Below are 17,875 nucleotides of genomic sequence, written 5' to 3'. Positions count from 1 at the left end.
AGTGCAAGGCCTAGTATTCATGTTCCACTGAAGTCTCCAACAGAAACCCAGTGACAGTCATTTGTCATCCGTCTCGATTTTTCCATCTACAAAATCCGAAACTGATATTTGCTGCGCACACCCAACACAGGGCATATGCAGCAAGTGAGGTTAATGCAGATGCTTTGCTTTGAGAAGTAAAAAGTGTTGCATGCAGATATTGAACTGTCATTGCTTCACCAAAACAGTCACCTTCACTGTTCTCGAGGGTGAAAGTGGAAAGATGTGTAGACTTCCTTGAAATCTGAACTCTCCTGTCTTATTTCAGATACAATTCAATGTACATATAGCTTTTCACTCTGAAATTTTGTAAAGTAAGGTATATTTGCATATCTTACTTAAGGAGCTTACCGGGTTTTCGGAATTTCTCTTTAATCTTCATCAGTCATATTCTCATTTTCAGAGCTCCCGATTTACATGCCCAAATTGTGTTAAAATAGCCTGTCTGGTGTAACAGCAGATCCAGGAGTTGGCTCTTTCTTACAGGGAAGTTTAATTTCTTGATGAAAAGGTGAACTCATCGCCGGTGCCGATCTTCGTGTCCTGCTGAGATGTCAGTTCTTATCTCCTGCTTGAGGCATTTCTCGCAGTGGCTCTCCTGCCTGTCAGTTAACGGCGTCAGTCCATCCATATACCTGTGCACAGGCAGAAGTCTGTTACATCTAGTTACGAAGGTGCATCAGGCTGAGATCTGCAGATTATCCAAGCTAAAAGGAACTTTCGAGAACACCAGATCAGAAAAGACAAAGGTGAAGTCCGCTCCCACTCCCCGTCCTACCGGTCAGTGCCCACGTTGCTGATTTCAGTGTTCTTCCCCACCAAGTCGAACGTGTCTTCAGACCCCTTTTCTAATACAGTACTTTACAGCCGTTACAGTGGGTCAGAGTCAACCTTCAGAACAAACCCTCTTAACCTTCCCTGGTTCCGTTCAAACTTCCTATTTCCAAGCAATGAAGCTAAAGCTCCCCCCCCACCCAAAAAAAGTTAAATAACTTGCCTGAGGACACTAGAAAGTTAGTATTAGAGCTGGGATCCGATCTCATGATTTGTGCTCTGTCCTACCTTGGCAGAGGAACTTGTTTGTAGAATTTCTAAATCATAGGTCAAAAAAGTCCCAGTATCTGTCTTAAATGCTTCTCGTACTGTCACAGGGTCTCTTTAGTGGGCAAGGGAGGTCGGGTACCTTCTTTAGAATGGGATATTTATGGCCTGTTAGTTCAGTTCCCCTGTACTGAGGAGGTTGGGCTGCAGGTTTGATCTTTGCATGGGCCAGATGGCTTCACTCTGTTCTTTCCCTAGTCACTTTTGAAATGTGTCTCATTGGTCAAATGGCATAATTGAGTCCTTCTCTACAACTAGTGAAGCAAGTCCACTTGTATATTCCTAGCGCATTAAGAGTATTCTAGATCAGACTCCTTCAGTTCTTTTGGAACCTTTTATAAGGGAAGTAATAGAGTGGAGAGAAGTTTGTGATGATTTATATCTTAATTCCTAAAAACTTATTACTTTAATATTACTTCTCCAGAGACTGAGTCATTTTGGACTTTCAGATACCTTTAAAAGTTCCTTCCGGTGTCTAGTTCTACTTCCTCACACAGATGTCCTAGGAACCGTGTCAAGTTCTTATCTCAAGATCTACCACTAGCTTTTTTTTTTTTTAATCTAGTGTCTCAGAACCCCAGAACAGGAGCCAAAAAAAATCATTAATCCATTTATAATAAGTTGACCCTGTCCCTTATAGGAAAATGAGGGCAGATAATAAAGGCAATATACCATTCCACTTCTTTTTTTTTTTTTGAAACAGACTGAAACTTGAGAAGATGTTTCTAAAAAAAAAAAAAACCTGAATCCAAACTTTCTTATTTTCCATCAGAATGATACATGATCATCCTGCTCCTTTTATTCCCCTTTAAACACTGAGTGCACATTTGTGTTCAGCTTCTCTGAGTGTACTCAACAGTAAATATTCCATGCCACAGAACTGTAACAGGCTAGATAAGGTGGTATCCTGACAGCAGTCACCTTCTCTGTCTGCTAGTTTCCATGCTGCTTCTAAAACTGTCAGGGCAGAGACTTCATCTTGGAAACCAATCTGTTTCATCTTTGTGCATGTTCAACGCAGTGATGGTGATGCCTTTCTTGGAGATGAGCTATAGTCGTACCTCAGATCTGCATTTGAAAATTTCACTTTCAAATTATGAGGCCGTATGTCTAAAAGTAGAACGTTGAATCGAACATTGTTAGAGTCTTGAAGTTCTGAAGAAAGAGGAAAAAATAGGGTTCAACTTCGCTCTCTTGGGTCCATCCTTTAGAGACGACAGTATATAGAGAGACTGGAAGATACGGTATGTACCTTCCTGGTTCAAAGATAAGATCGTGGGGAAGAGTGTGAAACAGGAAAACTCACCAGAGGCCTTTCTGACCTAATCAGAGAAACTTAATTTCACTGAGCTCCATTCTTAAGCCTTTCTGCACTCCAATTTAGCATCTTCCTTTATTCTCTAGACAGCTCTGAAATCTATACCTACACAAACATGATAGTATGAAAAGAGCGGACTTAGGTTTGAATCCCAGATCTATCGCTCACTAGACTGAGTCAGTTTCCTCGTCTAAAATGGTGATGATAATCCCTACCTCCCAATATTTATGAGGAGTGAAGGAGTCAGTATACATAAAGCACTTAGCACTAAGCCTGACACAGAATAAGCCCTCAGTAAACACTATCTGCTCCTTCTAGGTGGATAGATGATGGTAGCAATGGTTATTATTCGACCACCTCGCATGATGCCTGGCGTGTAGTCATCAATCAAAAATAATATGATCTGCTGATAGCTAGAATCTAATAAGCAAATATATATACACACACACACACACACACACACACACTTCATTCTGTTCTTTCTCTCTTTTAGTGATAGTAATATCCCACAGTCGTTCTCTCCCACCGTAGCCAAGTTGACTTTTCTATGCTTTTATCCATGTCATTATTCGCTTTGCTTGGAATGTTCTTTCCAGCTTTCAAACACCTTTAGAATCCAGCTCAAATGTTACATTTCCCTGACTTCCCCAGACAGACTTAGTCTGACATTCTTGTGGCTTCCCATGGCACACAGTATGGTCTGAGAGGTCCTTTATAATAGCCATTGCTACACTTAAATAAACCAAAAAAAATGTTCGTATTTATTAACCTCATTAGACTGTAATCTCCTTGATTATGTGAACTGTTTCGTTTATCTTTGCCGCCCCCAGCACATCATATACTGCCTGGCCCATAGTTAGATATTCTGGAAATCTTTATCAGGTAGACGAACAAATGTATTCCACTCCCAAGTTCTCATGTTTGGAAACTTCGAAGGGTTTTGTCTCATCTCTCTCTTCTCCTTTCCTCTCCTCTCTTCTCTTCTCTGATCTGATCTGCTTCTAATATACTTTCCCATCTGCTCTACTTCTCACATAGACCGATTGATTCTGTGGCCTCCCAGCTGCGCTCTCTGCCTGACTCTCAGAGCTTTAACCCAATGTGTCCATCATGCCGCTGTTTGTGTGTTCTTGCTCATGACATTTTCCTGCACAGTGTAGTCTGTAGCTCATCACATCTCACGTCCTGGCCAGCATTCGAGCCCCCCGAGACACTGTCCTCACCACCATTTCCTGATGCTTTCCCTTCTACACCATTCACACGCATCAGCACACACAGCTCATGAAATAGTGCTGAACTTCAGCCTGCGTTTTTTAAATCCTGTTTGACAAATGCTTTTCAAGAGCCTACTATGTAAAAAAAAAAAAAAAAAAAGACCCTAGAAGGTTACAGAGATGAGTAAAGCACAACTCTTCGTTTTCAAGGAACCAACACAGGAACGAGGCACACATCTGAATAACTGTTGGAAGACAGGCCCTAGGAGGTGTCGTAAAAGACATACGAACCCCAGGCTTGGGAGTCTTAAGGGCTGAAAAATCACATTTAGTTGGGAAAGTTTTCCAGTTGGAAAGTTTTGAGAAAAGGGATCACAATTTAGCCTTTATGTTATGATAGAGATTGGGGGTGAGTGGGGAGAATTCCAACACTACATGCAAAGACGAGGAAGCCCGAGAAGGGAGGACAGCACTGTGTGCACTGTGTGCGTGGGTGGCGGACTAGTGAACGGGAAGTGTGAGCACTACGGGGCGTTTCACACCAGGCCTCAGACCACCGGAAGGCCTGCTTTCCAAGGGCGCTCGTTCTGCTGCGTCCGCCCATCGGGAGCCTGGAAACCTTACCCAAAAGTCACTTCTTCCCAGATGCCCTATCATCTTAGCCAACCCTTATCAGTATCCACCACTTATAATTATTTTTAACTCATGAATGTACTGTACCCCTTTACTTTTCGGTCATCACTTGTGTCCTTGTGACCTTCCTAGGCGTTCAGCTCCTTGGTGACGAAGACCAGGGCATCCCCTGATCTTCATTGTCATTCTTTTTCTGCCTTGACTCCGTGCTCAGAATGATGTCCTTGCCACGAGGCACTAAGCAGGGCTGGGGTCTGAACACGCTGTGTCGTGTTATTCAGCTCCGCCTCTGAGCTGAATCAGACAGGATTCCTGCCCCCAGGGAGTCCTGCACTCTGGCATCTGGTAATTATGTAATTACCAGATTATGTACTTACTTAACCTCTGTGTGCCTTAGATTCTAATTTCTACAATGGGATTAATAATCCCTTCCCTGCTCACTCTCAATTTGGTGGGAAGGCCCATATATATAATAACACTTTAAACTCTCCAGCATTACAGAAATGTAAAGTATTAGCAGCAAACGCTTTTTGCATGAGTGGAAGTCGGGAGTCATTTTCCTTCCTGTGCCCCCAGCTGCTAAACACGTAGAAGTCCTGGAGCAGGAAGTTATGACTGTGAGAAAATGAGAAACTAAAGAGGCTCTTCTGTTTTTAAACAACTTGGACATCAGTCCAGTGCTACCTCGTGATCATTAACACCGTTACCAGATTACCAAGGAATTTTCTACTAAACGAAGCTTGGAATTAGTGGTGGTGATTTGCCAGGCGGTACGGGGACTGGCAAGTCTGGCAGCCGTCTTTTCCTCATAGACAGGCCTTTAGAAGCGTGATGAAAAGTAGCCTTGTGTTGCTACAGGCTGGCCCCCTGGGCAAATAAGAAAGTGCATTATCTGCGTCTAAATAGTCTCTGAAGGATTCTTGTTGGAGATTGATGACCATAGTGGTAAGTCCTTCGAGTTTGGAAGAATGGAAAGCGGGGTCCCAAGGGCTTCTCTCAGTGACAGAAGCAGGAGTTGTCAGAGGGAACTATGGCCATAAAACTACTGACAGAATTACGAAATGGATTGTTGTCATCAGAAGCATGTATTAAACACCTGTCTTCTTCGGGCAGTCTGCGAGTCATGCAGAACAAGCCCCTCACCCGGTTCTTGCTCCTGAGAGCTGACAGCCCCAAACAGAGATGTCCCTTTCCCTTCATTCACTGCATGGATGTTTACTGAGCTGGGGATATGAAGACAAAATTCAGTCCCTGCTTTCCCAGAGCTCACTGTCTACCCTTATGAAATAGAGGGAGCTCTAGAAACCGGAAATTGGTGATGGACATCGGTATGACTGTGATGTGCAAGAAGAGGTCGAGTCATTAGGTGGCTTGTTGAGGGTGCTCTCAGGAGTTTTGGAAAGAAGGAGTTGTTAGCCTTAAATAATCAGGAAAGGCTTGGTGGTAGAGGTAGCTTAAAAATAGTGTTGGCTTGACAGGTACCCCAAATCCCTAGGAAGGAAAAGTGTAAAGGCCTGAGATGAAGAGAAGAGCTCTCTTGGTAGAGGTGGTTATAATCCACTAGGTGAGGGACTTAAATGGTGGAGGCGATGAAAATGTGTACAGTGATGGTGATGAGTTACACAACTCTGGATATACTAAAAGCCATTAAATCATACACGTTAAATGCATGAATTGTATGGTATGTGAATTGTATGTCAATAAAGCTGTTTTTTTTAAAAAAAAAAAATCTACTAGAGAGGAATAGATATGGGGACAGCAAATACGATAGGTTTGAGGTTACAAAGGTTTAGGAAAGAGACTCCTATCACTTATTAGGGCTTTGTCCTAGAGGAGTGGTGGGTGTGAAATGGAATGAATTAGTTGGCAGCAGTTTGCATCTGACCAAGGGTAAGCCAAAGGGACACGTGTAGGTAAGTTGGGTGCCGGTGCCATCAGTCTTACCAGAGTCCCGAGACAGAGTTGTGGAGAAAGGGGACCTCTCTTCCGTATACTTAGCTCGATTTGGAAGAGAAAGAGAGTTAAGTGTAACCTCTAGAGAGGTTATACAGGCCGGAGCCAAAGAGTGAAGAATGAGTGAGAACAGGTAAGTAGTTTAGATTTGTGTCCGTCGGCTTATTTTTTTAGGTTAAATATGTAGATGAGATCATTTCGGCCTTGACTCGTCCTGTAGAAATAAATGGACTTTCATCATTTTTCCCTGGGCCTCCAGTCCGTTAACATGAGAATATAAGGAAGATATTAGAATAATGGGAGACACAGGAGACAGATCAAGGCGGAGTGCTCTTCTTCTGTCGTTGGAGTTGCCGTTCTTTCGTGCATTATGGGCAGACTAGAAGCCTAGTTCTTCCTCCTCCACTCACTGTCCAGCTTTTATTCCCAAATGTTTGTTCATTTCTAGGACATGGTCCGGCGTGGAGAAATCATAGACAACGATATTGAGGATGAGTTCTACCTCCGACGCCTGGACGCGGGGCTTTTTGTCCTCCAGCACATCTGCTACATCATGGCGGAGATCTGCAATGCCAGTGTCCCCCAGGTAGGAGGGTGTTGCCCCTAAAAGGGCCTGTCCGTCCCTGCCTCCTTCCTTGCCACCTGCTTAAGTGGAGAGACTCAAAGAAAGAGTGGGTCACACTCTCCTTGAATTCCATCACTCTGTGTGGGCCCTCTTTTTCAGAGATGGGCGTGAGGCGAATACTTCCAATACAGTGTATTCTGGTGTCTACCAGGACAAACGATGCTTTTTCTTTATCTCCCCACTCTTCCCCTTCTTTACTAGATCCGCCAGAGGGTTCACCAGATCCTAAACATGCGAGGGAGCTCCATCAAAATTGTCAGGCACATCATCAAGGGTGAGTTGGATGTCAGTTGTGTCTGGGGCTCCGAGGAATTAGGTGATGCTTGCTTTCTGAGTCTCTGTCAGTCTCCCTGGGATCTGGTGCACAGCATTCTCTGCCCTGCAAGCTTAAGGGTCTTGTCCAGTTCGTTGTGTGTCCAGGTCGTCTTTGTCAGAATACCACAGACTAACCTAGTTCCTCTCTGCCTCTGACCCTCCAGTTCCAGAATTTGAAAAACACATACTGATCAAGGAGCAATAGAGCTTGGAAATGTTCGTTTAAAAAAAAAAAAATTTAAAGCACAAAACAAGAAAGAACTAAAAGATTCAATTCTAAACTGCATGTAGTGGAAGGGTGGAAGGAAATTGCTTTCCTAAGTGGTGGGTGGGGAGCAGGGACAGGAAAATAACAAGAAATACTTCAAATTATGCAAGATGGAAGTGAATTTGAGGCAGTGAGGTATCTTAGCAAGAGCGTGCCTACCTTCCAGGCCTAGCTCCATCTTCTTCAGCTATGCGAGCGTGATCTAGAAGGACATGCGCAAAGGTTCATGAGATAATGCATGATAGCATTCAGTGTAGTGCATTGCACACAGAAAGGGTTCAGTCAGCTGAATCTCTCTCCTTCCCCCACCTACACCAGGGAGTCCCTCAAATACTGTTGCATCTTTGGCTGGACCTGACTCAGCCGGAGTGGCTCCTGAGAGGCCTGCAGTCAGTGAGCAAGCTCTTGGTCACAAGACAGGGTGCCTGCACTGAGCCCCGGCCTCAGGCCATTTAGCATAGACTAACATACATGGTGGGGAGAAGCTCGTATTGGACTCAACAGTACTGAATGCCAGAGTTCAGAAAGTCTGGATGGACTGGGTAACTGCAGGCAAATCACGTTCTCTCTCTCTTGCCCTTGTTCTGCCCGTTTCTAAGATGAGAGATTAGGCTAGATGTACTCAAGGGTTTGCCTATAAGTGGCCTATAACTCGCATTACAAGTGGGAGATGAAATGTGAAGGTAAATGATACATGTAGTAAAGTGACAAGAAGTGAAGAGCCTTGAGCTCCGGAATCCGGCTCCTGGAACTGAATCCTGGCTCAGCTTTTCACTCTGGCATCTCAGGCAAGACACCCCGTTGCTCCCTGACCTCGTAAAACGGGTGCGAGGATTAAATGGGATGATATGTGGAAAAGATCTGACCCTTAATAAGTTCTCAGTAAACGTGAGCTATAATGAGTATTATGAAATATTATGGTGATGATGACCATCATCATTATAGGTGAGGTACGGCTAACCTCCCCAGGGGAAGCCTTGTGAGAGCAGTAGCATTGAGCCAGCTCTTTGAGCCTAGGACAATGACCTTCCAGAATGAAGGAACAGTGTGGGTGGAGGCATAGGGACTGGAGAGCACAGCTCCGCGTAGCCCTCCGGGCAGGTGGGCACGGTGAACCCGCTGTGCCTACTTTGCAGATGGAGCGCATGAGTCCATTGTTTCCTCCCTCAGAGAAAGAGGCATGAGGGAGCCCGTTCGTGAACCTAGCCCAGAACCTTGCCTTCCGTAGAGGCGTCCTGGGGGCTCCCCGCTCCTTCGCAGTGTCGCGCTCGTATGAATTACTGCTCAGCTTGTCATGCACCTCCTCCCTAAGGTGTAGCTGTAGTGATTTGCAACTCCAGCCTTTAAATGCCATTTACTTTTTACACCCACTTGTTCAATTAGAACTTTTTATTGCTCTCAGCTCCACTGTCTTGCATTTAGGCTTCTCCCCGCACTTCCATCTCTGTAATCAAAACAGTGGTCTTCTGAGAAAGAAAAGACGTTTTTAGTGGATGCTGACTCTAGTAGGTGGGTGTGTTTCTTTCTGAAACCCTAACACGTATATATACCTTCGGTTATTCAGAATTTTCAGTTGTCGTAAGCCAGCCTCTGTCTCCTTTGGATCGTGGTTTATTCCCCTAATGCCTATTAAGGCGACGGGCACGTACTAGATGCTAAAGATATTTGTCGACTGAGTGCCTGGGCAAGCGAGCACGTGAGCAGGGGGGGCGAGCGGCTTGCACAGATGCCCCGTTCGTGGCCACCACTCTTGTCCCTCCCCCCCGTTGCGGTCCCTGCCCTCCTCTGGCCAGACCCCCGGACCCAGCCCTGCAGAGCAGGGGCCAGCCCTTCGGCTCTCTCTCCATCACCCGTCACAGCCAATCCATTAGGAAACCTGCCAGTTCTGCCTCCAGACTCAGTCTTGAATCCATTCACTTCCGTCCATCTGTTATTCCCCATCATAGTGCCCAGCTTATTTCCTTTCAAGCCCTTATCACAATTTGTAATTGTTTTTATTTATATCTTTGTTTACTTGTTTTTTGTGTCTCATACATTAAAATGTGAGCTCCACGACGTAGGGACGTAGTCTGACTTGCTCACCATGTCTCCTCAGTACCTAGAGCAATGCCAGGCACGCAGTGGGAACCCAGTGAGTTTTCAACGTTGTCGAATTAAATCCTACCCTCGTGTGAATTTAAATTGGCAAATGTTTACGGAGACTCTCCTTAGGACTAGCAGTGCTATACAGTGTGCTACTAAAGTGTCAGCAGCACCTGCCCTCATGGCGTTTACAGTCTTCTGGGGGTCATAGATGTATCAATGATCAACTGTAACTCAAGCCGAATGAAATACACGCTCCCGCAACCATACAGCCAGCACTGCTGGGTGCCAGGCTCTATCTCCAGTACGGTACTAGAGATACAAAGAAGAATAAGCAATCACCCTGTCACCGAGGCATTCACAGTCTAGTGGGGAAAGATACTCTAAGCTAATTACAATGTGATAAGTGCTGCGTTAAAGTTGTGAACAGCGTGCTCAGGGAGTAGTAGAGGCACAGGCCACAGCATGGGATCCCAGAGGCAGAGGCCTGAGGGTGGGGCTCAGTGCAGGTACCCTGTCTTGTGACCAGACTGAGAAGGGCCTTCGCAAGGACTCTGGCCACATCAGCAGAGGCCAGGCAAGGACGTGGAAGCTGGAGCGTTGGTGGGGTTGGGAGCGTCACTAGACGAGGCTTCTGAGTTCCGTTGGGCACACGGTGAGTTCAGAGGTACGGGTCGTGGCTGTGGCAGACAGTAAGCAGACACTCTCATTAGGGCTCAGGAGAGATGCTAGTTGGGACAATTTGAAGTCATTAGTGTGGTGGTGATAATGTTCAAGCCAGGGAATCGATGCTATTGCCCAGGTCAAAGAGGCCCTCATAGGACACTGACCACTGAATGAAAAATAAAAAGTGCTCTCCGGATGGAAAGTTAAGGTTATAATAAAGGGTTCTCGACCTCCCTTCGCTTGGGTGCTCCTCAGCCTGGCTCACACCCGCCTTGGGGAAGCCCATGCACCTACAGTACTATGTGGAGAGCCTGTGCGGTGGGACCTGCCTCTCAGCAGCCCCTGGACACAGAGCAGCGAGCGCCCTCAGGGCAGTGAGTGGGTTGTAAGAGGGGAGAGGCTGCCTTCGGGCGGCTGCTGGGCTGTGCTCAGGCCCATCTCTTAAAAGCCTTCACTCCCTCCCCCTCCTTCCTCCACCCTTCATTCCATCAAAAAGCACAAAAAAACAAAGCCTCATAAAGAAAACCAGCTCATCAGTCTGTCCTCTTTGATTTTAATTTTGTTTTTCAGTTTGAGTTGCTCCCCCCCCCTTTTTTAACATACTAATTAGATGCAGGCTTTTTTCTTTGATTTTATGGCCTACATATTTCCTAAGTTTTGCTGGCAGGATGACAGCTGATGTATCCCTTGAGGTCTCAGGAAAACGCTGATGAGGCAAGCCCAGCAGGGGCCTTTTCCCGTTATATTTCGGTCCCCTTTGTCACGATTATCCTCCCTCCTTTTCTTTTGGGGGTGCCAGGAGAACTGGGAATAATTGATGGCTCATTAAAGTCCCTCTTTATGCAGACTGCTTACTCGGTGCTCCCAAAGTATATATAGCCTTTTGTGGAACTGGCAGCAACTCTGAGCTTGACGACCGGTGCCCACGTAGGAGACGATGGTCTCTCTGCTAGATAAGGACAGATCAGGCCGTGTGCTCCGCAAGGGCAGTAACGGTCTTCCTGCCTTTTGTCTTCTTGTGCCTGGCTCATGACTGGCACAGAGGAGGGGCTCCGTGAATGCTTATTGGGGGTGCCTGCTCTAGTGCTGCTTCAGGCTTCTTCGTGCTGTTCTAGAAATCCGGACCACAGTGGGTGAGAGTGGCCGCTCCCGAGCACATCCTCTGTGCCAGGCTTTTAATGTATATTGTCTGGTTCTCACAACAGCCCGAGAAAGCAGGATTACAGTCTCCACTTTGCAGATAAGGAAGCCAGTGCTCACAGGAGCTAAGGGACAATACCCAAGTCACTCTTAATGTTGGAAACTGGATCCAGACTCAGAACTATGCACCGTCTTCCATCTGGCAGAAAGGAAAGCTCTAACTATATCGATTGGCTGATAACACTACTTTCTTACAGCCCTTTAAGAAAAAAAATTCAGGGTATTGGCCTTGGCAGAACACCCACTTGGCATCACAGGATGGTAGGTGGGCACCTAAGACAAATGGGACACTTAGGAGGCTCTGTCCCCAGGGATATGCAGTCCAATCACAGGCGAAATAACTAACCACAACACAAAGCAGAATGAAGTCAGTGCTAAGACATGGAGGCGATCAAGAAGGCACAGTTCTTTCTGCTAAGTAGTAAAAGGAGCTTGAAGATCCAGGGAGGCTACCCAGAGGACGTGCTCGCTTTTTTTTTTAATTGTAGTAAAATATATATATATGAGAGTTGATATTTTAGCCATTGCAGCCATCACTATCCACAGAACTCATTTTCATCTCGCAAAACTGAAACTTTGTACCCTTTGCCCCCTCAGGTCCTCCTTCCCCAGCCCCTCACAACCAGCCCTTTTACATTCTGTCTCTCTGAAGTTCATGGCTAAGTGAGGAGGTGGCTTCTTGAAGCAGCTGAGGGATCCCCCATAGACAGATGCAGAAATGGAGTGATCATCTCCATGGACAAGGAGAAGGAGCCGTGACCCGGAAATACTTTTTCGTATAAATACTTGTGCCAGGAGTTACCATGGAAGCTGCTGGCGACTCTCTAAGTGTTTTAGTCACTGGTGAAAGTGTGGGAAGATTATGTGGGTGCTGGGCTGGTTGGCAGAGGAAAGTTTAGAGGATTACTGCCTGTATCAACTCTCTCCCTGGTGGCGAGAAGACTGAGCCAAAGACTTCACAATGCTTTCAGAAATTGGCTGCTGGCCCTTTGATTTGCTTGTGTTCTTTATGGCTTGAAATCTCTCAGAAGCTCAGAAACATGTATTTCCATATTGATTTGGGGCTTTCGGTGACCTGAGCTTTCGCTTCTGTGGGTTTAAAGCTGCAGAAGCTGATAGGATTGTATCTTTTGATGACATATGCTGATGTGTGTGTGTGTGTGTGTGACTAGCACCAGGTCATGACTAGTTATGGCCGCTAGGGCATTTGGAGGTAGGAAAGATTCCTGTCTGCACCACAGTGCCTTCATCTGTAAGATGGGGTTGCTTGCCTCAGAAGGGTTCTGTGAGGATTAGACACAGTACTGTGCGTAAAGTGCTTCCATGACGGCTGGCACATAGCACGTGCTTGATAACGTTTGCTCCCTTTAACGCTGCGATTATCCGAGCTAACCCCGTGATAAGTAGAACTGAGACGCACAGACTGTCATGAATTTTGGGTCTCTGTAACTGTGGGTAAGTTAGTAAATACCATGTTTGAGCCTTGGTTTCCTCACCTCTGAGAATCAGACTTAAAGCGGATACCACCGCTCAGGAAGGCCGAGGCGGTCTGCAGTCGGTGGCTTTGGACAGAGTACATGCTCAGTGAGTGGAGGTCCCTTCTTTCCCCTCCTTGACCTCATCCTTTCGCCTGGAGTTGGCAGCAGCCTGGACTCAGGTGCAGGCAGGACCAGCACCCAGACCAGACTCCTTGGCGCCTGGTGGCGGCAGGGGTTCAGGTGTGCAGGGTGCTTCTCCAACCAGCAAAAATGGACCAGTTAGCATTGCAAGCAAAGGGTAAGTTTCCTTCTCCTTTAAGAGATTTTCATTTTAATGTCATCTCTGATGAACTTCAGTTCTTTAGCCCCAGCGAAATGTTTTCCTTGAGCAACATGTAACGATAGACCTTCCACATTCGTCCCTGTCATTAAGGAGTCTCTGTTCGACCTAAAGGATTTTCCTTTCCCAGTTTCTGTTTTGTGATTATTTACATCTTCAAGGGTTTTCAGTGTGAGAATACTGGCATTCCTCTACCTCCGGCTCCCTCTTCCTTCTGCAGTTTTTAAAGCGTGAGCATTTCGGTTGAAGGTCCAGGGGTCTGAACCAGGCTTGTGGGCACTGGCCCAAGAGTCTGCCCTGGAAGACAGGCCTTCCCCATCCTCCAGCCCGGTGCTCCCCTCCCTCTTCGCTTTTAACATAAACAGAACAGCTTGTATTCCATGTCTGAATAGTAAACCTGCTGTCTAAAGTTTGCTTTAATATTTATGTGTTCAGCACTGCTGCCTGTCTTTGAGCTCCATCAAAGCCTTTGTTATTTGAAAATGCTGGGGAAGTAGAGAAGGGAGTTGATATGGATGCCGTCTTTCTCACTTCGCCCCGACTCATCTCTTCCTCTCTCCCTACTTCCCATCCCTCTCTCACTCTCCCCCAACCCTGTAGTTTTCCTTTCTAGCATCTCTTTTCTCTGCATTCCCTCTTCCTCTCTTACACACACACTGAGAGAGAGGCGGGAGTAGGGGGGGGGGTGACAGAAAGAGAAAGAGAGCGAGCGCAAAGAGAACTCTTTCCTAAGACCTCTGGGAGAAATCTGTTCAATATTTATAAACCGCTGTAGCAGCTGTAATAACCAGAGGTAGCTGGTACCACCAAGATTTGCTCCAAATAGGATTCTGCTCTGGAAAAAAAGACTGAGTAGGGGCAAGGTGCACACTTGGTTCCAGCCGCCTGGGGCAGTGGAGGTGCACTGGGGGCTCATCAGACCCGGCTCCAGGCCTGGCTCCATGGCTGGCTCGCTAGGGGACCCTGGCTAGGCGCCTGCCCTCCGGGGTTGTTGTAATACATTTCTGAGACCCCTGCTGGCTCCGGCGTTCAGTGGCCTGGCCTGAGAGCATGTGGCCCAGGGAGCCGCTCCACGTCTGTGGCCCCCGAGGCCCCTTTACCACAGGACAATTCGTCCAGCGGCTTACCGTTTATGAGGACCTTACAGCCAGGTGCTCTGCTGCGGCTGAGATGCTCTGGAGTGCTCACAGAGCTAGAGTTTTCCCCCCAAAGGATGGGAAACAGGCAGGGTAGGACATTGCTTAGGTAGGAAGATGCCACTTTGGGGACCGGCTCCACCCTGATGGCTTCAGTGCCTTTTCACGACTCTCAGTGTTCTGGGGTTTAAGTTTCAGCTCCTCCACCGTTCTAGACTTGGGCAGGTCACTTCTGCTCTCTCGTAAGTCTCAGTTTCCTCCTCTGTAAACAGAGGTGGCGTGCTCTGCTGTGCTCTGCAGGAAACCTGCAGAGATTGAATGGGACAACGTGTATAGATGCCTGGCACATAATCAGTGTTCGCTGCACGGTAGCCTCCATTTCCATTCCACTGCGTACAAGACAGCCCCTCTTCCAAACCGCACTAACTCCATTCACAGCCCATGTCCAGGGGACAGGTAATCTGAGTTTCCTTCCTTCTTCCCCACAAGCAGAGTGACAGGGGACACGTGCCCACGGGATGGGTGCTCTGAACCAGAGTGACATGTGTTTTTTCCAAAGCCTTGGCGGAGGGGATTCAGTAAAGGGGTTGATGCAGACTTCGGTTTCCTCTACTGTGTGCATCCCTAGAAAGAGATTGGGTCCCTCCAGGGAGGCTGACTTTACTTAGAAAATCACTGCCCCAAAGGATCAGAGCATCTCTCCACTTCCCTCCCTCCAGGGTCTGCTAGTACATTAGGAGAGCAAAGTGTTAGTTCAATCCATTAAGCCTCTTGCTTCCAGATCATGCCTCTGGGGGTATTAAATGATATAATGGTCATTTCTCTTCCTCCTGGGGCAGCAGCTAGATCATTCACATGTGAGCAGGAGATGCCACTCACACACAGCCCCGGAGCCTTCTCCCGCGGCCCAGCCCTGTTCTCCCATCTCCCATCACCCAGCCCTCCCCGGAAGGGGCCTTAATGGAAGGCATCACAACCATTTGCTGTTGGCGGTGATGGATGGGCCTTACAGAAGAGGCTGATTTCCGGGGAGGGGGGAGACACACAGCTGGCACACGTCTGAATCCCAAGCCCCGTTTTCCAGCACGTGTCCAAAGTAATAAAGAGGAAGGAGGAAAAATGAAGAAATGGCAGGAGCAAGATTATTTCCCCCGCTTAGCGGAGGTGGAGGTGAGGTAGGAGGGAGGGGTTGCGCACCTTCCCTCTCCCCAGTCTTGTCTGTTGGGATCTGCAGCTGTTTTATTATGCAAAAGCCTCTTACCAGAGAGTTCTCTATTGTTCTCTCTCAGGCTGCCCTGGTCAGGGAGCAGGGGGCAGATGTGCGGCAGTCATCCTAATCAGCTACTCTGTTTATTCGGGCGCCAGACTGATAGTTGGCTCTCAGCCAGGCTCTGCTGGGAATTTAGCTGAAAGTCAGGCAGGGCCCCTACCTTAGCGAAGCTCCCAGTCTGAGGGCAGAGAGGACAAGTGGAGGATGATCCGGAGGTCAGGCCTGTGGTGGGGAAGTCCTCGCCGTGGCCCACGGTCCCCACACAGTCTGCGCTCTGCCCCCCACACTCATTGTCCCTCTGCCACTCACTCCCAGATGCTCCACACTCATTGCCTCCAGATCTTTAATCGAATCTGTCTGTCTTCGTGAGGCCTTCTGACAGCCACCCCATGTATTTTATTTACTTTTGGGTTTGTTTCCCCCACTAAAAAGTGGGTTCCACAAGAGCAGAGTTTCATGTCCTTTGATCACGGACTCTATTCCCATTGCCTCAAATAGTGGTTCTCACACTTGAACGTGTTACACATCAGCATTATCTGGAGGCCTCGTTCTGATGCCTGCTGGGTCCAGTGCTCAGGGGGTCCTAGTAAGTAGGTTTGGGCATGCCCCCAAAACTGCATTTCTAAGGAGTTCCTGTGTGATGCTGGCGCTGGTGCTGGTGCTGATGCTGGTCCAGGCCCTGAGCACCACCAGTCAGGAACAATGCCCGCCCACAGCAGGCTTCCGCTGCCTGTGTGTGAAGTGAATAAATGAGTGAATAAAGCCTGTGGCTGGGAGAGGAATGTGAGCTTGGAAAGGTGAGTTCGCCCTTTTCACTGAGGGCCTCAAATGTGTAAAGTATGAAGTGACCAGCCACGAAGGGTCTCACGCCCCGGATTCACACCTAACCCCGTTTCTGTCTCCCCAGAGTACGCGGAGAACATCGGGGACGGCCGGAGCCCGGAGTTCCGGGAGAACGAGCAGAAGCGCATCCTGGGCTTGCTGGAGAACTTCTAGAGGCCCCCGCCCCGCGCAGCACGGACTCCTCTCTCTGGGCCGCCCGCCCGCCCGCAGGCGGATTTTACACAGAGGAATGTGACTTTCGCACAAATTAAAGCTGATTTTTTTTTTTTTTTTTAATTTCTAGACTGGCTTTCTTTGTGGCAAAGCAGACCCTCTAGCCCTCACCCACACGTTCACAGCAGCTGTCCTGGGACACAACCGAGGAAGGTTGGCGGTCGGCCTCACTCTGCCAGTGACGAAACAGGCTCGGCAGATGGAGGGATAACGCGAGCCACTGTGGTCTTGTCTGTGGCAAGGCTGTAACTGGGACGGGGGAAGGCAGGGACGAGTGACCTCTCTGGGGTTTTTGGCCCTGACAGAGAGTCCGGATGTGTAACACGGGGCACATGGGTCAAGCAGAAGCACCTTAGGGAGGCGTCCATGGCCCTGAGGCCGGCCACCGAGAGCGCGGCCCTCAGAGCAGCGCCCTGAACCCCGACTGCCCATCAGAACCACTCTGAGAGGGAGGGGGACCTAACAATGCATCAGTGTTGGGCCCCACCCCAGGACGGTGACTTCAAGATCTCAGGGGCGGCCCAGGCGCTGTTGCTTTTTTAAGCAACCAGGTGGGTCCCCTGCGTCAGGACGAGAGCCAGGCTGTAGAGCAGACCGGCCGTGGGTCCCAGTCCCAGCTGCGGCGATGTGGAGAAGTGACTCCATCTTCCTGAATCCCACTCCCTCCATCTGCCAAGCGGGGAGCGATGCCCACTTGGCGCTCACGAGGCTGAGGTCACTCGTTTCGGCGTGCGGCACCGTGAGGAGCACTCAGTAGGCGCGTTGTGAATGCTAAGCTCTGTGTCCTTCCCTCACACCTCTGTGGCTTCAGAAGAACTGCAGCTTCACCCATTTTACATAGGTCGGGAGGGAGTTGGTCTCCTTGACACAAGTCCGTGGTCCCTTAGTGTGTTTTTAATCTATCACAAAGAACAGAGTCCTCGTGAGTGAGGTGGCGGAAGAACAACTGATTTGGAAAAGCTGCATTTCATCAAAATGAAATATTTAGCGCAGGGTCAGCAGTTAGGCACAGACCCTTCGCTGTGCCCGTCGCTGGCATTGTCAGCAGCAGCTCTTGCTCTTTGAACCCCAAAGGGACAGGGCTTCACACAGCCACCTGGAGGACTCTGAATAAGATGGCAAATGCGTCGTGCCCAACATGGGGCTGGCGATAGAAGAGTGAATAAGACAGCCCCTGCCTT

The 17,875-nt window shown here is 48.2% G+C and overlaps 1 protein-coding gene across 3 annotated transcripts in view; it reads left to right on the top strand.

The window, feature by feature from the left end:
• The window catches only part of CTNNBL1 (catenin beta like 1), a 139,250-nt gene extending 122,508 nt beyond the window's left edge, over window positions 1-16,742 (top strand). For 2 of the 3 annotated variants that reach the window (XM_016148290.2, XM_016148289.2), the window contains 3 exons: window positions 6,707-6,844; window positions 7,085-7,157; window positions 16,546-16,742. In XM_016148290.2, the coding sequence (XP_016003776.2) occupies window positions 6,707-6,844; window positions 7,085-7,157; window positions 16,546-16,634 (300 nt within the window). In that variant the 3' untranslated portion in view covers window positions 16,635-16,742. Of the gene's footprint in view, window positions 1-6,706; window positions 6,845-7,084; window positions 7,158-12,011; window positions 13,653-16,545 lie in introns of those variants that run through there. The other variant, XM_036229426.1, reaches the window with a different exon arrangement.
• The last annotated feature ends 1,133 nt before the right edge of the window (window positions 16,743-17,875 follow it).

Source organism: Rousettus aegyptiacus, unplaced genomic scaffold, assembly GCF_014176215.1.
Source record: "Rousettus aegyptiacus isolate mRouAeg1 unplaced genomic scaffold, mRouAeg1.p scaffold_m13_p_12, whole genome shotgun sequence".
Lineage (NCBI taxonomy): Eukaryota > Metazoa > Chordata > Mammalia > Chiroptera > Pteropodidae > Rousettus > Rousettus aegyptiacus.
Note: the sequence above shows the minus strand (reverse complement) of the source record. Positions and strands in the feature narration are given on the sequence as shown.